General features: G+C 37.2%; 2 protein-coding genes and 1 long non-coding RNA gene across 8 annotated transcripts; 1 reads left to right on the forward strand and 2 right to left on the reverse strand.

Annotated features, from left to right (window-relative positions):
- Window positions 1–289: 289 nt before the first annotated feature.
- On the reverse strand, window positions 290–560 carry LOC147480228 (uncharacterized). Its single transcript, XR_015204229.1, has 2 exons — window positions 427–560; window positions 290–326 (listed from the first exon to the last, which is right to left on the reverse strand). It is a non-coding gene; the product is annotated as an uncharacterized LOC147480228 (long non-coding RNA).
- Window positions 561–787: 227 nt separating this feature from the next.
- LOC147480229 (uncharacterized) lies at window positions 788–19,686 on the reverse strand. Of its 6 annotated transcripts, none has more exons than XR_015204228.1 (18): window positions 19,547–19,686; window positions 18,862–19,249; window positions 18,631–18,766; window positions 18,491–18,531; window positions 17,298–17,391; window positions 13,640–15,411; window positions 13,036–13,167; window positions 12,776–12,848; window positions 12,416–12,455; window positions 12,133–12,205; window positions 10,605–10,673; window positions 3,928–4,005; window positions 3,666–3,838; window positions 2,242–2,296; window positions 2,069–2,110; window positions 1,640–1,868; window positions 1,408–1,548; window positions 788–1,286 (listed from the first exon to the last, which is right to left on the reverse strand). XR_015204228.1 is itself a non-coding variant. In XM_086576805.1 (17 exons), exons 3-17 carry the CDS (start codon window positions 18,702–18,704, stop codon window positions 991–993), a joined length of 3,327 nt encoding a protein of 1,108 aa, XP_086432931.1. In that variant the 5' UTR covers window positions 18,705–18,766; window positions 18,862–19,249; window positions 19,547–19,686; the 3' UTR covers window positions 788–990. The 6 variants fall into 6 exon arrangements, 3 of the variants coding, with proteins under 3 accessions (XP_086432931.1, XP_086432929.1, XP_086432930.1); XR_015204227.1 differs by having other exon boundaries at window positions 2,069–2,115; XR_015204226.1 differs by lacking the exon at window positions 2,242–2,296.
- Window positions 5,025–8,130, forward strand: LOC147480230 (uncharacterized). Its single transcript, XM_086576806.1, has 3 exons — window positions 5,025–7,323; window positions 7,467–7,598; window positions 7,694–8,130. The coding sequence occupies exons 1-3, from the start codon at window positions 5,447–5,449 to the stop codon at window positions 8,100–8,102; spliced, it is 2,418 nt and encodes an 805-aa protein (XP_086432932.1). The 5' UTR covers window positions 5,025–5,446; the 3' UTR covers window positions 8,103–8,130.
- Window positions 19,687–20,316: the final 630 nt, after the last annotated feature.

Below are 20,316 nucleotides of genomic sequence, written 5' to 3' on the forward strand. Positions count from 1 at the left end.
TGCAAAAAGAATTGTGTGGCAGGAATATTTTTACTGGAACAGATATATGGAGTATAGACATCTTATTTAGACACCTACGTCAATACCTTACTCAAAATAGGAAGTTTCACAATGAGTTGAGGGTTGATTTAGATGATCTTCATACCATGGATTCTAAACTTGCATTTGTTGACGCTCAAGACTATATCATCAAAATAACTAACATATGTTCCTTTCCTTCTAGACCTCAACCATCCGTTAGAGATACAACAGTAACAGTCCATAGTTTTGTAATAGTAAGCATTAACTGTTTGACCTTGTAAACTGCTCCTTGGAGGTCATTGAAGCTGAACAAAATTCACACATAGCCATTGTCAAAGATCATGTGCTAGACCACAGGCCCATAAAAGGTGTTTTAAGAGTAAAAATGTCATGCACACTGCACACCTGCGGCTGCACTATATAATCTACATGGATTTTGCAATGCAAGAGTTTCCAAGCTGGCCATTATGCTTTGTAATCTGGTGTATTTCCCATGAGATGCTCTTATTCCACCACGATTTTATTGCTCTTTTCTTGATAGCTTTGTTAAAAGCTCATACAACCATACAGCCAAGAAACGCTTGCTGAATGATTCCTCCACTTTAGCACACACACTACGCATCTGGTCTCTGTTATCTTTCGCGACTTCCTCAGATTAACAGCAATGAAATTATACGCCATACCAGAGCCCAGACAAAGAAACATACTTCCAAAACGAACTTCTGAGATCCATTTTGCCCAGCTGTACATTCATTCACAAACGATGAACATTTAATTTCCTTCATATATTCAACCAAGTAGAATTAATATATTACATATTAATTACTCTAACAATCCTCAAGCGCATGGCCAGCGTCGACTATGGCTTTACAATGTTAATGTTTATGTCCTTCTGATACAAAACTTTACACTGAGTTAACAAACTAAAACCTGAACCGGTCATTTCCCGAGCAAAGCGCCACCTTCCTGTTACCCAACTGATATGTCGACACCTTTCTTTGAAAGAAAAGCTTTTACCAGTGAACACTCTCTAGTTGAAGAAGCAAATATCTCCTGACATCGTACTACTCCAGCGGCTCCCCCATAACACAGCCATCTTTCACTGCCCTTGTTCATATTCCATCTAACTCTGTGCATTGCAACAATCTTGGGAGGAAAGACTTCAATTTCAGTTTGGGCTCCCTCCTCATTCTTCCATGTATTCTTCTTGCTCATCTTTGATGTAACTTTTCCTTCTCCAGTCACACAGTCCTCCAAACCCATATCTACAGGATCATCATTGAAAAATGGATCACATACACGACATGGAATTACGAGTCGAAAAACATACAGGATTCAGAAAGGCGTGTCTGAGATAATAGAGAAAAACAAAAAAAAAACAATTACCAGGGGATTCATTATCAGTCTGTGCTTCCTCCTCATTGCTCTTCATCATCTTCTTGCTTTTCTTTGTTGTATTTTTACCTTTTGAAGAAGACACTGTGTCCTCCACACCAAATTCCGAGGTATCATCATCAAAGCATAGATCTGATACAAAACATAGAATTAGTTATCACGTCTGAAAACACACGACAGATTCAGAAAGCACAGTCTGATATTATCAAAAAATTATATTTACCAAGGGGTTCATTGTCAGGTGCCTGATCCTTCGCTCCTTTCGCTTGCTTTGAAATTGGCCCGCATTTGTTCACGGATTTATTCATTGGAACAGACTTCTTTGTTGGGAAGTGAATATTCAGCAAGGGGGTGTTGACAATGAGAGCTGCATCCTCTTCGGTCAGTGAACCACACAAGAAATGTGGGGCTCGATTGCTTGAACGATATTTATTCACCGCTTTGCTTGTAAGCTAGATGTATAAGTAAATGGATTTGGGGATAAAGATTAGTCAGAAAAAGCTTAGTATGACTGGGATACATTCAGATTATGATCAAGAGATTAAATAATATTGTACAACTCAAAAAAGTTGCAAGATAACGATAGGAAGACATGTAAGTTAATCAAACCATTAAAGAAAAGGTCAGGCAGAAAACTGGAATATGATCCCACCTGAAAACGGATAGCCAAACCATCTGAACTGCAGTACGCAACCTGACCTAAATTGTAGTATCAGTCGAAACAAACAACAATGGTAGTTAGACAATAAACAAATTAATTTATGACAATCAATATTAGACTAATAATTTGAAATATCTGTGACGTGTTGTTCTATAAGAAATTACCCATTCTTGAGAATGTTAGATTCAATTTGTCAACCATTTCTACATTCCAGTGCCCCTTTATCAAAAAGACAGATGACGTTAATGCATATATCCTACTCCTTACTTAACCATTCTCTACATCACATGTCTGAACCCTTTCTTTCCCTGTACCTTCTTTAAATTAAATATGTGATGAAGTTGCAACGTTTTGTCGCTCAAAATACGGAAGTAAGCATTCCTATTTTCTTTTGGTAGATAAAATTTTATTCACCTAAACCCTTCAATCCCTCTTTCCCAGATGAAGGTGGGATTTGATCCCCAGACATTGAGCCCAACCTCCCAGGCTTGACCAGTAGGCCACTGGACACCTTCCATGTCACAAAGCATGCTATAACCATCAACATGAAACCTAAGACCTGATTTCTCAGTTTTTCCCTAAAGCATCAGATACATGGGCATGGGCATATCAAATCAGTTCATTCAAGTATGAGTCTTGCATCAAAACACCATGGACTACTGCATGTTGGATACACGGGGACTTTAATGCTAAGAAAAAATCTTTAAGTAAAACTATTTAGACATCTGCGTGACCCAAAAGGTTATTCAATATGTTTGTCTGTAAAATGTATACAGATTCAAGATTTTAAAATGAACAGAGACAGAAACAGAAACAGAAGGAACAAAAAAAAAATAGTGACAAGACCACCTCTCAAAATAAAATAACAACCCCACTTAAGGCAGTTTCAAGCATAAAACAATATTATGTACAAGATATTGGGTACCGAGTCAGTGAAATGAGGTTTGGTATGAGCTAGTTTCAGAATACAGCTCAAACTCAATGCTTTTCTCCAACTGAATCGTATTTGTCAAAGAAAATCAAAACAAAGTATACATGTCTTACCCAAGACTTTACACCACCACATAATTTCACCGCATGTGATATGGGCGGTTCAGTTGTCCATGCTCCACTTTCTATTCGTCGTCTACTTAACGCACGAGTAACTTCTTATTCTCTTCACATTATGAACAGTTGCACACTCTTATTTAAAGTCTCAGACCCTAACCAAGGAGTAGCAAATGAGAGGTGAAACGGTGGAGGAAACCAGATTCTAGCTCTCTTTTTTTCTTGATTTTTAAAACAATTCCTGTACTGAATTGGCCTATGCAGGTCTCTCTCTCTCTCTCTCTCTCTCTCTCTCTCTCTCTCTCTCTCTCTCTTCTTTCTTTATTCTTCTTCTCCAATCAAAGTTTCGGGTGAAGTCCAAGCCTTCCGACCGAAACATCAATGGTAGTTATGTTTCTCTTTATCTCTTATACGGTATAGTCTAACTTCATACTATGGTTTCAAGTTGATACCACAACATTAATGATATTAACACACCTAGATACATTGTACAAGTGCAATTCCTCTCAATTAACATATGTACGCCAAGCAGAAGATCTACCAGTTAGTCTTGATACTTGAACGCTCCAGATTGGAAATGATGAACAAAAATAACTGTGCAACCCTTGATGCGGTGTACCACCAAAGGGTTTTCCAGTCACAGCAACGTCATATGCAGCCTCTGAAAAGCTAAGGATCCTCAGTGCACCATCGTCAAATGCTATTATGACACATCTGGAAACACAAGCAAGGTTGAAAGATAAAAAGGGACTTCATCAAGTGTAAAATATGCAGTATATACTCCAAATAGAGGGAAACTATACCTTGGATCTGGGAGCCAATCCAGGCTGTATATGAACCTGTGTACTGAACTTAAGTCCCACAAAGGACGGTATGGATCCCTGCAGATGAAAAGAATGAAACTCTTCTTGCTTAACTTTGCAAAGGCAATCTTAGCAGGTCCAAGTATTTACTTAGTTGATTGTTACCTACCATGAGTCAATTATATCTTTGTTTAAGCCAACATAATATAATTTTACATCTCAACTTTCAGTGGCTTACTGGTCAAGCATTCGGAGGTTGGGCCAAAGGTCTTGGGTTTGATTCCCACCTCCACCAGGAAAATGGAACTTAAGAAGTTAGGAAAGAAAAGTTATAACTATAAAAAGGGTAAAAAAAACACCGAGAGTGATATTTCGTGCTATAGTTTGGAATGTTTGAATCGAAAGAAACAGGAGAATCTTTGAAAGCATCTCTTCAGGCATTATGTTTCTCATAAAACCACCGAAATGGGACTTAGATTTGAAGATCTTATAGTGAGATTGGAGGAAATTATCCTGGATTGATGTAATCGTATTGTACATGGTTCATAGTGTGACTCCCTCTGTCATATTATGTTTTCTAAATTTCTAAATATATAACACGTTTTATAGAGTAGTAGCTCTTTTATAGACATGATTATGTCAGCAAAGCTCAAAACCTTCTCTCCATCAAAATCTCCCCACATAAACGTAAACAGGCAGTCCATAAGCAGTTACACAAACTCAGTGTTCTAAAAAACGGCCTAGGCGGCCGTCTAGGCGGTGCCTAGCCGTACTGATTTTCACCCTAAACGGTCGATAAAATGGTGGACCGATTAATCGGGACTAGGCGGCGGATTAATCGGCCTAGGCGGTCTAGGTGGGGCTGGACGGTTTATAAGGTCTAGTTTGTTTTTTGGGCCCAATTTGTTACAAGCCCAATTAAATTTAAAATCCCACAAGCCCAATTTAAATTTAGTTAAAAAAAAGCCCGATAGGGCTTAGAAACAATCGGTCTCTCTGGTCTCTCTTCTTCAACAAACAATCGGTCTCTCTTCTTCTCTGTCTCTCTTCAACAAACAATCGGTCTCTCTTCTTCTTCTTCTCGGTATGTATTTCTTCTCTCCAATTCTGCTCTCTTTTTTTTTTTTTTTTTTTTTTTCTTCTCTCCAGCAACCAAAATAAATTAAGTTGTAGTGAGTGTGAAAGAATCCATCTTTAATATTATAATGGGAATTTCAAAAAATTGTGAATCATCAAGTCTTAAATGAGGGTCTTTTTTTGTTGCAGAGAAAATGAGAAATGAAGATAAAATTTTTAAGACTCTTCTTGGCTGTCAGGGTATATTGACTGGTCTAATTCGTCTTGACTGAGTCAATTCACTAAGTTTGGTAGAAAAAAAACTGAGTTCGGCTAATATGAAATTATGATGGCATGAAGCTCAGTAAAAATCTTCTTTAGTTTACGATAGCTGCTCTTTGCAAAAAATTGACCTCAGTCTATGGATGGTGTGAATTGATGGAATGGCTGTAGTGACGGATAAATGCCATTGATGTCAACTTGTAGACTTCATTTATTTTATACATACCTATTTGATTCATTTATTTTATACATACCTATTTTATACAGTTCAATGGCGGGAAATACGGGAAATGTGGCTTCTTCCGCGGCGTCCAATGCCACCGTGTCCGATCCCGATAATCTTTTGAAACGGGATTCCAATGATGTTGGTTGGGAGTATGGAAAGTTGTTCAAGAAAGATAGCCTAGATAAATGGAAGTGTAAGTTGTGTGGAAAAGAGTTCAGTGGAGGTGTTTATAGAATAAAGCTACACATAGCGAACATTAGAGGACAAATAACCCCATGCTCAAAGTCTACTGATGAAGATAAAGCTAAGTGTAAAGCCGCATTGGATGAAGTGAAAAAGAAGAAAAGTAATAAAGAGAAGCAACAACAAGAAGTGAGAGAAGAAGTTCACATTACTGATGAAGCAGATGAAGAGGTAGTGTCAAGGAAAAGGCCACACTATCTTGGGCCTATGGATAAGTTTGCTTCTACTATCAATCCCGGATCTTCAATTGATGCAAATAAGAAGATGCGACAACAAAATATCAATGATGCACTTTGGAAAGAAAGGACACATGATGTTCATCGATATTTGGCTCGATGGGTGTATGAAAATGGTGTTGCATTTCATGCTACGGATAATGATAGCTTCAGAAGGTTTGTTGAAGCAGTTGGTCAATTTGGTCCGAGATATCAGCCTCCAAGCCAATACCAATTGAGGGAGCCATTGTTGAAAGAAGAATATGAGCAAACTACAGACACACTCAAGAAGCAAAAGGAGGAGTGGGCTAAGAATGGTTGTTCTGTTATGACCGACGCTTGGGCTGATCGGAAAAGAAGAAGCATCATGAACTTATGTGTCAATTGCAAGGAAGGTACGGCTTTTCTTTCTTCATATGAAGCTTCGGATGATGCACACACCGGAGATTTCATCTTTAAATATGTTGACAAGTGTATTGAAGATATTGGGCCACAATGTGTAGTACAAGTTGTGACGGACAATGCCTCAAACAATATGGCTGCGGCAAATTTGATGTTGATAAAGAGACCTCACATATTTTGGAGTTCATGTGCCACTCACACGTTGAACCTTATGCTTGAAGGAATCGGTAAGTTGCCTAGGTTCAAAGGAGTGATTGATAAAGCAAAGGCCTTCACTATATTTATTTATTCACATCATAACACTTTGTCAATGATGAGGAGAGCTACGAAGAAAAGAGACATAGTGAGGCCAGGAGTCACTAGATTTGCAACTGCATTCCTAACTTTGCAAAGTTTGATGGACAAAAAAGAAAAGTTGAGGAAAATGTTTACTAGTGATGATTGGGAGAAGTCCAAATGGTCCAAGACTGTGAAGGGGAAAACGGCGTATTCCACTGTTCTAAGTATGGCATTTTGGAATGGAGTAACACTTTGCTTGAAAGTGTTTGCTCCTTTAGAGAAGGTACTTCACCTTGTTGATGGGGATCGAAAGCCATCAATGCCCTTTTTACATGGTGAATTGTTACAAGCAAAGGAGGAGATTAAAGAGGCATTCAAGAATGTGGAGGATAACTACAAACCCATTCTTAATATTATTAAGGACAAAGGCGATGGTCGGCTTGATGGTCCGTTACATTTGACGGCCTACTTTTTAAATCCTTACTTCTTCAAAAATTCAGACATTAAAGATGATCCATTTGTCAATGATGCCTTTTTCACATGTGTTGAGAAGTTCTTCGCCGATGACTTTGATATGCAAGATCGTGTCTCCAATGTCGAGTTGATGAAGTATAAGAAGAAAGAGGGTGGGTTTGGAAGAGCCTTAGCTGCGGCGGGATGTGCCAAGAATGATGCTAATTATGATCCGGGTAAGACTGTAAGAGTGTAAGACTATATGTTATTAGATAAATAGTATTGCCTAGTTATTCATTTGCATTATGTGTTATTAAATTATTAATTAATACTAAGTTGTGCTATATATATATTGTGACATTGTGTGTGCTTATCTACTGACTAGTTGGATGGTGGTCCAACTATGGCACTCTTACACCCAACTTGCAAAAAATGGCTTCAAAGATACTCTCATTGACTACTAGTTCATCGGGATGTGAGAGAAATTGGAGCACTTTTGAGGGGGTATGTACTGTGTACTGACTATGACATATATAGTGTGGACGTGTGGTTAACTAATTGGATCACTTAAAAGTGTACTAACATTTTTTCAAACTTCTCTTTTATGTAGATACATACAAATAAAAAGGAATAGACTAGATACAGAGAGATTGAACAATCTAGTCTATGTCCAATTCAATGCTAGGATCATCAACAAGAATAGAAGGCAAAAGGAAAAAGAGGTAGATGTACTACTAGCTAGTGAAGCTAGTACTGCACAAGGATGGATTGTTAATGGTGGGGATGATGATGATGAAGAAATTGCACCCGGTTTGGGGATTACTTGGGGAATGGTTGGAGAAGCATCCGGAGCGGATGATGTCTTAGAGCCTCGAAGAAGTGCTAGAAATGTTGAAGTTAGAGAGCTCCATAAAGAGGATTTTGTATCAAATGAGGACACCGAGGATGAAGGAGAACAGGACTATGAGTTTGAATCCGATGAAGAGATCGTGTTAGAGAGATATGGAGAGGAAGAGTAGTTAGACAAATAGTGGAATATTTCCACCCTTTTGTTAAAGCACTACTTGCTGCAAGTCCACGAAAGATACTAGATCAAAAACAGCATTTGTTTTGCACTTTTGCTAAGTGTATTTTTTGTTAATTTGGTCTGTTACTCTGTTTTGCCAAGTTTATTTGATTATTTGAGTATTTCAGATGGTAGACTCTATGAGTCTATGTACAATTTGAATGAAGTATTCAATTTATGATGTTTGTTAGTTTCAGCTGGTAGACTCTATGTATTTCAGGGGAATTTGTGTGTTTTGTGAATACAGATGAGGCATTCATGTGGAATTCAACTAGCAAAAGGAAAATATTGATTTCATTAAAAGTAGTTCATCCCATTACAATAAATTCATGCAGTTTACAATACAATACAATTACAACAACTTTGATATCAAGCTAAGTCTTGCGGTCTTGCCACGTATCAAATAACTTGTTTTATCCAGAGAAAAAAAAATTAATTATATATATATATATATATAAATAATTAAATAAATAAAACCGCCTAGCGCCTAGACGGCCACCTAGAAGGCCTAGGCGCTAGGCACGCTCCCCTACCGTCCGACTACCGCCTAGCGTTTTTTAGAACATTGCACAAACTAACCCTGAGTCGCAAAACAAATATATACCTTTTAGGAAAAATAAGAAAGAAGATAGTAACAATGTCCTCATTTCTTTTAAAATGGTTATCAATTGTGAGCGCGCACCAAGTCCACATACCAAGTGAAGAAAACACCTTTTTTTATCACCATATCTGCTAGTTAGGAATGGGAGGACAGTTTTGATAAAAGACCTGGGATGGAGAAGTTGACAAAGGAGTGGGTGGAAAATGTGTTGTACTTGCTATGAACCTATCTTACATGGACACACCAAATTTTTAAAACAAACCATCTTTGGATACGTGGCCCACGAATGGTTTCGAGGCACACTACACGCACATATTGTATGCAAATGTGATATACCTCAAATTTTGGTATTTTGCCAAGTCTAGCACTTCGGATGGATACGGACACACGTATCCATGCCAATGTAACTTAGCTATGAACCCAGATTCGGCTGTCACTACCTAATTCCTAAAAGGGTCGGAGGGATAGCATCCAGTCTTTCATCAACGATAAAAAAAGTGCTACACATCATCCGCAGAAAGAATACTAATCTCTGTTCTCATTCATCCGCAGAAAGAATACTAGTCTCCCCCCCCCAAAGACACAAAAAAATACACGGTCAACCCAATTTGACTTTTTTTTTTTGTGTATTTGGAGGGGAGACCCTAATTTCCTATCTAGTGGGGGGGAAATCCAAATTGGCTCATCTCTAGTGGGGGGGTAATACTAGTTAACTCATCTTGTTATCAAACGTAGGGTGATTGAGAACTTATGGTTTGTAATTCGGGTCGGTCAGGTAAGATCTGATTATACCATTTTAAAAAATGGTTCACACATGGTATGACATTTTGGATCCATTCGGGTATGGATCCGGATCTGGTTTTGTATTAAAAATATGGATCTGGGCAAGGATATAGCCAGATCCGGGAGTGGCACTACACCCCTCACTGTTCTTGTGTTCAACCACCACCATTCCCCTCCAACCTAAACTTCGCCTTCCTCCCCTCTGTCTCCAATTCCCACTCCTAGTCTTCTCCAACCACTTCCCTGCTATAGTACTCATCCGACATTTATAAATCCTGCATCCCGTCCTCACAATCGAATAAGTCATCAAAGTCTTCTTCCTCGGATTCATACGTTTCCTCCGCCCTTGCCTGTTGTACACTTGTACCCGTTACTGATGCACTTTTTCCCTTCTGGTATCCAGTATAGCCTGAATTTTACCCCTGCTTGTTCCCACCTTCACTCCCCCTATAAAGATATACAATACAAACAACTGAATTTTCCAATTCAAATATCTTTCTTGAAAGGGAAATGGGCCATTAGGATACTAACCTATGTCTTCAGAGGCAAGGCAAGGTTTCCCAAGAGCGTTGGGCCGCCTTGGCGCCATAGACAACAGCCTGCAATTTTTTACTAGAAATTGCCGCCTTGGGCGTTGTGGTGCCTATGACTGCATAGCTACTAACTATCCTTTATCTCTCCCATTGAGAAAGATAAAGCTTACATCACCAACTAAATTTTTGTGGATAAGATTTCATCCCCATACTGATTATCCTCCACAGAAAATCGGCTCATTAAAAAATTTATATAAAAACACACACTCCTAGATAAAAAGCATACCTAAAATGAATTAGGTCTGATATTTTATGGAGATAATCTACCTCCCATAAAGATCATCCTCACAAGAAATCAGCACAATTGAATATGTCTCGCATCACACATTCAGTTAGAGTTTTAACTTTTAACTAAGCAAGCTAAGAGTCATGAGAGAACTGATTAGATAGCAACCGTGAGTGCAAGATGAACAGGTATAATGTAAGTGTGAAAACCTTGTCTCTAAGATAACTGGGAGTAAGAAAAAGTGGCCCTTACCGGATGTCCCAAAATCTTAAGCCTCCTCCATGTCCAGCAGTGACTACTATATTTGCACTCTCTTCATCACTGAAAAAACAATATTGCCTTACAGATCTTTCAGAAGGGGCATAAACAAAAGATGTGTAGCTTTAGGAAAGAAAAGATTGATGTAGTCTATTATATTGACAAACTTATCACTGAAAAGAACAAAACTGTTTTTCACATATTTCAAATTAAGGGGCATAAACAAAACATACATAAAGATCACAGGGAAAGGACAATGTTAGCCTATCCTGCATCTTCAGCGATACAAATTTCTTATGGGTTAGGGTTGCATTCAGGTACATGGCTGGCGTGGTTCCAGACAATGTTTGGTGGCCCTACTGTTTTAATAGTCAAAAGTTATGCTAAATGTAACGGACAACAACTATGCAACAACACCTATTTTTCATTAATGGAATAACGGTAGATTAACCCTTTTGCATATCCAAGTGTAATGAGCATGTCATACACACATTACACTAATGGTAAAAATATCATTTTTTTTGTTCAATAAAACTCAAATTTATTCAATTTCAAAAAGTTACATGTAGTGATTTGAGTAGCAAGAAGCGACACGATCTTACCACTCATTACATTCAGCTACAAGAGCGTCCAAATTACAAGTAAAATATATATAACCCGCTCCCCAGAAGCTTGGACACCCACTAGCCCAACGGAACAAGACTTTTTTGACCTCTTTCAAAATCATGTGTATTTCTTTCTCCTTGTGCTCGAAGATCCTCAAGTTTATCTCCGTCCCAACAATCCACTAGCCACTTTGACTTGGTAGACAAAAGACCCACAATCAATTCCTTCACCAAGGCTTCTCTAACATTTGATGCTAGAGTCCAAGGTTTATGGAACGAGAATAAGAAAGCATTCCAAACATCGTTTTCAAGTGGCCAACTGACAAGAATACGATCAATACTTTCCTCCTCCCATTTGCAAAGTGATAAAAGGTTTGGAAGGTCTTGACGCTTGAGCCCATGAATTAGTTGGTAACTAAAGCATAGTAATAGTTTTCTTTTTAATCAGATGTGTCCCAGCATCCTACTTTCATACAGATCGTCGTCCGACACGCTTACCCGTGTCAATGTGACTTTAGTATTTTTACGTTAGTTACAAAATATCTATTTTTTAAGGATTTTTACGAATTTCATGTTTCTATTTTGATCGAGTGGTCTAGAAACCAGATAATCACCCGTTCTAGTATTTGAATGGGAGATGGGACCGAGTACCAACTGCTTCATTTGGACAATAGATTTTATTTTGTTCTGATCTACTTGGCTATGCTTTCCCTTTTGTCATAAGAATTCTTGACAAATCGACATACTACTTTGACTTTTGATGAAACTTAAGAAGTTCACCGAGCAGAAAAAAAGATTATTATATGGCCCCTCCACCAAGAACAGATTTTGGTTATGGATCTTGGCGAGGATCTTAGTTCCAGAATTAACGAATTATTTTTTATCGGTCAAAAACTCAATAAGTGGACATTACTTACCTTTCATTAGGCGCCCAAGCAAGTGCTCTAATAGGAAAGGTATCTGCACTGAAGCAAAGCAAAGGCCTCGTATCTGCAAACAGAATTCAAGAAAAGATAATTAAGGATGGCCCTGATCTCCCTCCTCGTCTTCCACATAAAAAAATTGATAAACGAAAGTTTAGCTGAAGGAGATGTTTCTCTACTTTTTCTTTTTTTCGTTGTTTTCTAAAATAAACATAATGAGAACGACTATCCAAACCATATTCTACATAACTGAGTCACTGGCACTGTTAGAAAATACCTTGAGAGGAACCACTTGCAGAGAACTTCCACAAGCCAACCTGAGTGAACAGAAATGTATCAACTTTCATCCCAGTAAACTAAGTACAGCATGTCCATTAGATACATAAGATATGAAAAACACTACTCAGAAATCATACACGGTAAATGGTACATAAAAGAATATAAGAACAACAGCAAAGTAATATCATTTATCAAAAAATCAAAAAATAAAATAAATATAATAATAGTTCTTTTTTCAAAGCAGCTTTGGAAGTCGATGAATTGATATATCACTCTCCAATTTAAAACACCCTTCTATTAATTTGTGAAGAAAACGAAAAAAAATATAAAATAGACTGAGATGAGCTGCAGATATTACTGTTCCATCATGGCATCCAGCTAGTAATAAATCATGAGGGGATGAAGTTGACCACTCGACCGTAAGAGGAATGCTGTTTGAAGAAAAGAAAGCAAGTAAGAAAGTACTATAAAACCACATAACAAATTCACTAAAGTAACAGACTAACAGGTAGTTTTATGGTGATGCTCCTCTATTTTCTGTCTTTTAGAAATTACTATCACAATTTGGAGCAACAAATGTGACCACAAATAGGCCCCAGCAAAACAAGAAAGATGTACCTGTGTCTATCTCCAGATATCAACTTTGAGCATCTAAAAACAGGCTCCAATTTCACAAAACGAGGATCTGTACCTTCTTTCTTACAAGAAGAAAATAAAACTTCTATAGCTCTTGGCAAAGGAACTTCCCAACTGCACATAAGAGGTTGAATTGTGAGCAACAATCAGGACAGTAAAGAAACAAAGTACAATTGAATTTTCCTAGCCCATGAATCTCAAAAGAAGTATATGCACACAATTAGGGTCAGACACTCATACCCATATTGAATATTTTATTTCTTTTGTTAAAGTTAGTACCCAATATTAGATCTGTTCAATAGTTAAAAAAATTAGGGATCTAAGGCTTATTGTTTCTTGCTAAAACGTTTACGGGGCAGGAAAACAGTTGTCGAGGGTTATGTATCTTGTTAGGTGAAAGCAAACGATGAGTGTTTTAAGGGGACGGCAGGACAACTTAGATAGTGTAGACGTCACTACCCTTCCACCTGTTTTATGAATTCTTTAGCAAATCAATAAGGATCTTTTTATCATTTTGTTATATCAATTGATTTGGCAACAAATAGATGCAAAACAGAATTTCAAAATTGAAAGGATGAGAGCATACACTTCTAGAGAACCATTTCCTAACGCGACAGCAAGATAGCCCATGCGATGCTTGTTTTCTACATCACACACGTTAGGAGGCCGCCATTTGACGTCCCATGCAACCTTTCCATTGTGAGCTAGACATAATACAACTCTAGGTAAAGCAACATCCTTGGGAGGATTAAAGCTATTGGAACTGATTTCCAAGGATCCATTGTTCGCCACTTTCAGACTCGATGCTATTGCATCTTGATCAAAGCCTTTATTCCCATGCAGAACATCAAAAGAAGTATCCATATCCTTATCTTGAGCTAATGTGAGCGATGAAGTAGTAACATGATGAGTAACTCTCAATGTCTTATCTTTCTTTTTCCTCTTCAGCTTGGTTAATTTGTATCTGCATTGATCAAGTGCTTGTGTTTCTAACCCAACATCTGTGTCCCAGCTTTCTACCATGGCTTGCTCCTCTGTACTCCTGGTCGCTTCAGTTAAAGCAAGAAAGCCAGATGCTTCTTGAGAGATGCCAACAGCAAGGGGTGGAACAAACTGGCTTTCTGTGTCTACTAACAAACCACCCTTTATGTCCTTTTTCTTTCTAAGTCCCCCTTCTGCCTTCTTCAGTGGAAGTGAATCTTTCTCTTTCATATTATCTAATGCTTCTTGAGAGATGTCAACAGCAAGGGGTGGAACAACCTGGCTTTCTGTGTCTACTAACAAACCTTCCTTTATATCCTTTTGCTTTCTAAGTCTCCCTTTTGCCTTGTTAAGCGGAAGTGAGTCTTTCTCTTTCACATTATCTAACTGGCCATCAGCTCCTTGAACACTTTTACTTTTGCATCTAGTTTTCTTTCCAGGTCTCCCTCTTGGCCTCCTGAATGGATGTGTATCTTTCTCATTTGCATTAACTAATTGAGCAGCTGGTGCTTGACCCTGACTCTCACCTCCTAAAGCACCTAATGGGTCTTGACAGATGTCAAAAGCGAGTGGTGGAACAAATTGGCTTTCTGTGTCTAAACGAAGTAAAAATTCCTTTATTTCCCTTTTCTTTCTAATTCTCTCGCTCGCCTTCCTCAATGGAAGTGACTCTTTGTCTTTTGGATGATCAATTTGACCAGTTGCTTGAAACATTTGGTTCTCTCTGTTGGAATCATCTAAAGATTTTATTCTAGTTCTCCCTCTTGACCTCCTGAAAGTAACTACATCTTTCTCCTCTGCATTATCTAATTGAACAGCAAGTGCTTGACCCAGGTTCTCACTCCCTAAAGAACATAGCGATTCTAGAGAGACGTCAACAGCAAGTGGTGGAACAAAATGGCATTCCTTACCTAAATTAGCAAACGATTCCTCTATTTTCTTTTGCTTACGAGGTCTCCCTCTTGTCTTCCTCAGTGGAACTGACTCTTCTTTTGCAATATCAAATTGACCACCAGTTGCCTGAACCATTTGGTTTTCTCCATTTGAGTCGTCAATAGATTCCTTTCTATCATGCTTTCTGGGCCTCCCTCTTGGCCTCTTTAATGGAAGCATATCTTTCGCTTTTGCATCATCTAATTGAACAGAAAGTGCTTGATCCTGGTTTTCAGCTTCTAAAGTACCCAAGGGTTCCACTTTTCTAACCTGCATTCTTGGTCTCCCACATTGCTTTTTTGGTATAGGTGGTAAAACCTCCTCTTTCACTTCATGTAATAGGCACCATATCTGAACAACACCTCTTCCTGTCAAAGGCATACCTATCTTGTGATAAGAAGATTCAGAAGAAGTTTCAGGAGGATGAGCAGCAACTGCAAGATACTGAAAGATATTTGAAAGCCAGAAAACGGTAGTTAGATACATTTAGACGCACTATGTTTAAAATTTGAGAGAAGTTCCAATATTTTATTCGAGTCTAGTACCCATGCAATCTACATCCACAAAGTTGAAAACAACGAATATAGGCCGTGTTGGTTAGGTTGAACTTTAATTTCATTGTAAACAGTTTCCATTGTAATGCGTTTTCATTGCAACAGTTTTCACCAAAATTGTTTACCAACCGTTTCACAAGGATAATGAGAAAGTAGATTGTTGATGTAAATCTGGAGAATAATAGGAAAAAGGAGGAGGATTTGGTAAAAAGGTGGTTAAGTAACTTCTTTCTGAAAAAGTAGGATAAATAACTTCTTTTTGATTGGGTGAGGGTCAAACCTGAAAGTTGTAAACCAACAAGGGCAACCCCAATTGAATCTAACATGTTGTCTGTTTTAAACTATATATGGTAAACCAATTACATGTTTTGTTTTACCACATAATCAAACAAGCGAAAACACATGTCCCACTTTTTCACTTTCTGTCAAAAGCCAGAACGTGGTACAGTACGCCATACAACAACAAAAGTCAAACAAAATTATTACTCACTCAAAACTACAAAAATACTGCAGCAGAGTTTCATTCAAAGTTTGATCACACTAACTTCATGTCTAAGGCAAGAAGTCTGGGTTTGTGGGTCCTGTGAAATGTCAAGTAGCAAAGAGCGAAACAAATGAATTTTATGTCATAGTTGCAGGTTTTTCCTCAGGTAATTCTATTCATCAAGGTAATTGTTCGACTTTGTTATGGGCAGTGGCAGCACGTGAAGGGGACCACATTTAAGATGGTCGCTATTTTTGGCCTTCATTGTTACACAGTGAAAGATGCTCTGCCTCTTATATTTTCCCTCCAATTCTTTTATTTGCTTTGTCCTACCAGGTACTTCTAAATGGATCACTCTCCCTCCCTCCCTCTCTCTCTTATTGTTTACCCAATGTTTAAGAAAATATGAAAGAGCATAAAGTAAGTCCAAGGAAGATCATTTTGTACACATTTGCAATCATAAATTGTTTACCCAATCGATGAATACTGTTTGCAAGCATAAAGTATGTAACAAGTCTTATGGTGATTGGAGTTAAAACAGGTCTTATTTGATTGGACAGCTGGGAATTGCACACTTAGAAGGCTAGGGTTATACAACTTCAAACTTTAATTGGACTCAAAAACCTTGCAACTAACACACCGGATATTAAAGCGTCTTTGCATTTTGCAAAAGCTCATACTTTTGTGATGAAATTGTAACTGAAAACTACACACGCATCTAATTGGATGAAATCGTTATACCCAATAAAAGGAAAAGAACTATGTAATTACTCGACCAACCCAGCTAGAAAGGGTTTTTACTGCAAGACTAAATTCATCTTGGGGCTTTCAAACACAATAAAATAGAATAAGCAAGAGCATACGATTTTCAAAAATACAAAGAAAGATGAGCAAAGTTATTTAAAGATCAACAAACTCAAAAAGCACATGCAAAGAACGAAATTGAATACCAGATTATTATGATGCAAAAAATATTATTGTTAGAGTTTTGCGTGAGTCATTAGATAGGTAGGACACTTTGCTCACCCGAATAGTAGGGAAGTGTGCCATTGGTCGTGGGGTATTGGGAATTAAGGGGCCCCACAACCGGGTTTGTTTTTGAGGTTTTCCATATTGTAAGCAAACTATATTCCTATATAAGAAGCATGAGAGAAAGCCGAAACTAATTCAGACGTACTCTCTTTTCTCTATCCTTTCTCTCTAAACTTTCTTTTTCATTAGCAATAACATAATTTTACCATTACAGATTAGCTGCAATTGAAAATAAACTAATTAAATGTACACCCAAGTACCTCACATTTTATATGAGAGTCGGACTGTTGATATACGCTACCACACCAATCCAATGCCCAAACATGTCCTCCAACATAAAGCACAAAATCTTTCCTGCAGAAAAGTAGAGCCTTATCCAACTCATACAAATAAAATCCAGTAGATAATTTTTTACATGGAGACTAATAACACTAAATAAAATCTAGATACAAGTCATAAAATCATGTGGTAAACCACTATCCATCTTAAAGAAAAGGGGTGACTTTTACTTTGAAGTACATCATATCCACTGATTTCCGCCATGATTCATATTGTTATTGCTAAAGTGCTTTTCTAATATGAGGCAATTCCTCGAGGGCGTCTAAAAGGCTTACTATTTTTCTACATACATATATATAACGGATATAGAGCACCTTAATTCACTAAGGTTGTATACTCTCTTCTCTTTTCTTCTCAATATCTCCGTGTTTCTTTCTTTTTCTCATACTCAATAACATACATTCAACCTAACTGGTTGAAAATAAGATTAAACTACATGATAGTTTTTTTTTTATTATTATTTAGATCAGAAAGAGGTTGTGATTATGGTAAAGGCAAGACTTGCCCATTCATTTCCATGGCAAGTACTCCATCCTCAAACAATTTAACACATCAGTGACAAAGCACCATTCACATTATTATTTCAGTTTCCAAACTTCACCAGCTTCAGTGTTCAGTATATCATCAATATAGCACCTGTTTACACTTATATTATATAACACTTGGGCACAAGTCTTTCTATGATTTTGTCATAAGTGCATTTAAACTAGGATGAGGAAGAAAAAGGTCAGGGCACCCCCACTGACTGAAATTTGTAGATGCATTAAATCAACCAATCAAAGTGTTTTGCATTCATTCTAATGCAATCTCACTTGTAGATGCATTCAATCAATCAAGTATTTTGCATTCATTCTAATGCAAACTCACTAATAGATGCATTCAATCAATTAAGTGTTTGAGGACTCTGGCAATGAAGACCAGGAGGACGATCATTAGATATTTAGTTTCTCTGAAGAATACAATGATTATGCAGACAACATTGACGAGTAGATAGTGGGGGTTTTCACATACAATCACGAGAAAAATGACATAGTATACATTCATACATATCCTTATTACAATACTTCAAAACTATAATCATAAGCGTAAAACAAATCAATGCAACAAAACATACCTAGTTGCTGGAAAACTTGTCTCACCTGACGAACTCTCAATCTTTAACAACAACAACAACAAAACAGTCATAAACAAGAACAAACAACTTAACATAAGAAACAAAAAATGTACAGTTTATTATTACAACTCAGTACTCACCTTAGGAACAGTAGCAGAAGAGAATTGAGGTAAGTCAACTTCATTAGTAACAACCTCATTTCCTCTCTTCCCATTAACTTGACAACTAAACTTTACTACCCTTGGCTTGTAATAATTATTATACTGCATCCATTCCCTATAAAACACATTTTATTTATTCATTCATTAAGTAAATAAAATCAAGAAAAGGGATAAAACTGGAATAATTTTTTTTTTTTAAAAGAATATTACCTTAAAAAGGTGACGTGGGAATTAAAGTGTTGTAATATTTGAGTTCCGTCATCATTTTCTTGTTCTGTCTCGTTTGTTAGACAGAGTTTATGAATTGTGTTCATTGCTTTGAAATGATTCTCGACGGAATAATCGAATGGTAAAACTGTTATTCCAGAATTTGGTTCATTCATTTTGGTAATTTTCTAAACCCTGACACGTTAAGAATGATATATATATTTATAGAGAGAGAAAAAAAATGGAACGGAGGAGGGAGAGAGGATGGGTTTGGAAATTGGACTGGGCTTAAATTCGATTTTATAGTGTGATGGGTTGGGGACACGTTGTTTGGCTGCCACTCGTTCTGTCACAAGTTCAGCGTGCCCACTGTTTGGTTCACACTGATAACCTGTTACATATTTGAAAAGATAATAGAACATTATAAATCAAAAAAGAAATAATAACTTAAATACAAAATGTCTATATTCTCACCAAAAAAAAAAGTTCCACAAAATATTTAATTAGAAACAAGTATCACCGGCTGTGTTGCATGGGTACGCCTCTCCTTCCGCCGTGTCCCGTGTCGTGTCGTACCGACACCGACACGACACAGATACGTGGTCGGAGTGGTCGGAGGGATTTGAGAAAAAAAAAACAGCTTTTTTCATAGTCAAATTAGGAGGAAAGTTAGAAATTGTTTACATACCTTTATTTTAATAATCTGTTCTTTCTCTTCAGGTTTCCATTAATGACTTCAAGGTTCAAGCACCTGGTTTTGAGATCTATCGGATGAAGAAGAAGGGTTTTGACTTTAAACAAAAACTTTCTGTTGTGCCAAAGCACATCAATTTTGACATCTATAACAGTCAAATAGCACTAAAATAATAACACAAACAATTCATCTAACACCGAGTTTTTTCAATTATCTAATTTAAGGCTGGCCGGCTGGGCCAGACTACAGTGGCCCAACTATGGGTTTTTGTTGTTGCCAATACCCCACATTTTTGTGGATGCAAACCAATCCACGTTTTTTTGGACGCAAATCAGCCACGTTTTAAGCTAACATTTTGATATATTTTGCTTTTTTTTTTAAAGAAACTATTTTGACTTGACCAAAAGATTTAAGCATTTAAGGGCAAACCAATCCACGTTTTTTGGAGGCAAATCAGCCACGTATTAGCTAACATTTTGATATACTTTTTTTTTAAGAAACTATTTTGACTTGACCAAAGATTTAAGCGTTTAAGGGGTAATATGACTTGAATATATTTAGCTGCTTGTAAGTATCAAAAATTGATGTAAGGTTTATGACAATATTTTCATTAAAGAAATTTGATGTAATTATAAAAAAAAAAATTATAGAAATTGTATGAAAATATATAATGTATATATTCTTTATGGAAATTTGACATAACTATAAAATTTTAAGCGAAAGTTGATATCATTCAAATCCACTGAGATATTTAGTAAAATTCA

Source organism: Coptis chinensis, chromosome 8, assembly GCF_015680905.1.
Source record: "Coptis chinensis isolate HL-2020 chromosome 8, ASM1568090v1, whole genome shotgun sequence".
NCBI classification, from domain to species: Eukaryota; Viridiplantae; Streptophyta; class Magnoliopsida; order Ranunculales; family Ranunculaceae; genus Coptis; species Coptis chinensis.

Excerpts from the sequence above, each read along its gene's own strand:
- LOC147480230 (XM_086576806.1), top strand. The coding sequence starts at position 5,447 with ATGCCATTGATGTCAACTTGTAGACTTCATTTATTTTATACATACCTA. Across the intron at positions 7,324-7,466 it reads GCTAATTATGATCCGGGTAA|AGTTGGATGGTGGTCCAACT; the intron begins GACTGTAAGAGT and ends TATCTACTGACT. Across the intron at positions 7,599-7,693 it reads TTTGAGGGGGTATGTACTGT|ATACATACAAATAAAAAGGA; the intron begins GTACTGACTATG and ends TCTTTTATGTAG.
- LOC147480229 (XM_086576803.1), bottom strand. The coding sequence starts at position 19,034 with ATGAATGAACCAAATTCTGGAATAACAGTTTTACCATTCGATTATTCC. Across the intron at positions 12,456-12,775 it reads CTGGATGCCATGATGGAACA|GTTGGCTTGTGGAAGTTCTC; the intron begins GTAATATCTGCA and ends CTGTTCACTCAG. Across the intron at positions 1,869-2,068 it reads GTTTGGCTATCCGTTTTCAG|CTTACAAGCAAAGCGGTGAA; the intron begins GTGGGATCATAT and ends TTATACATCTAG.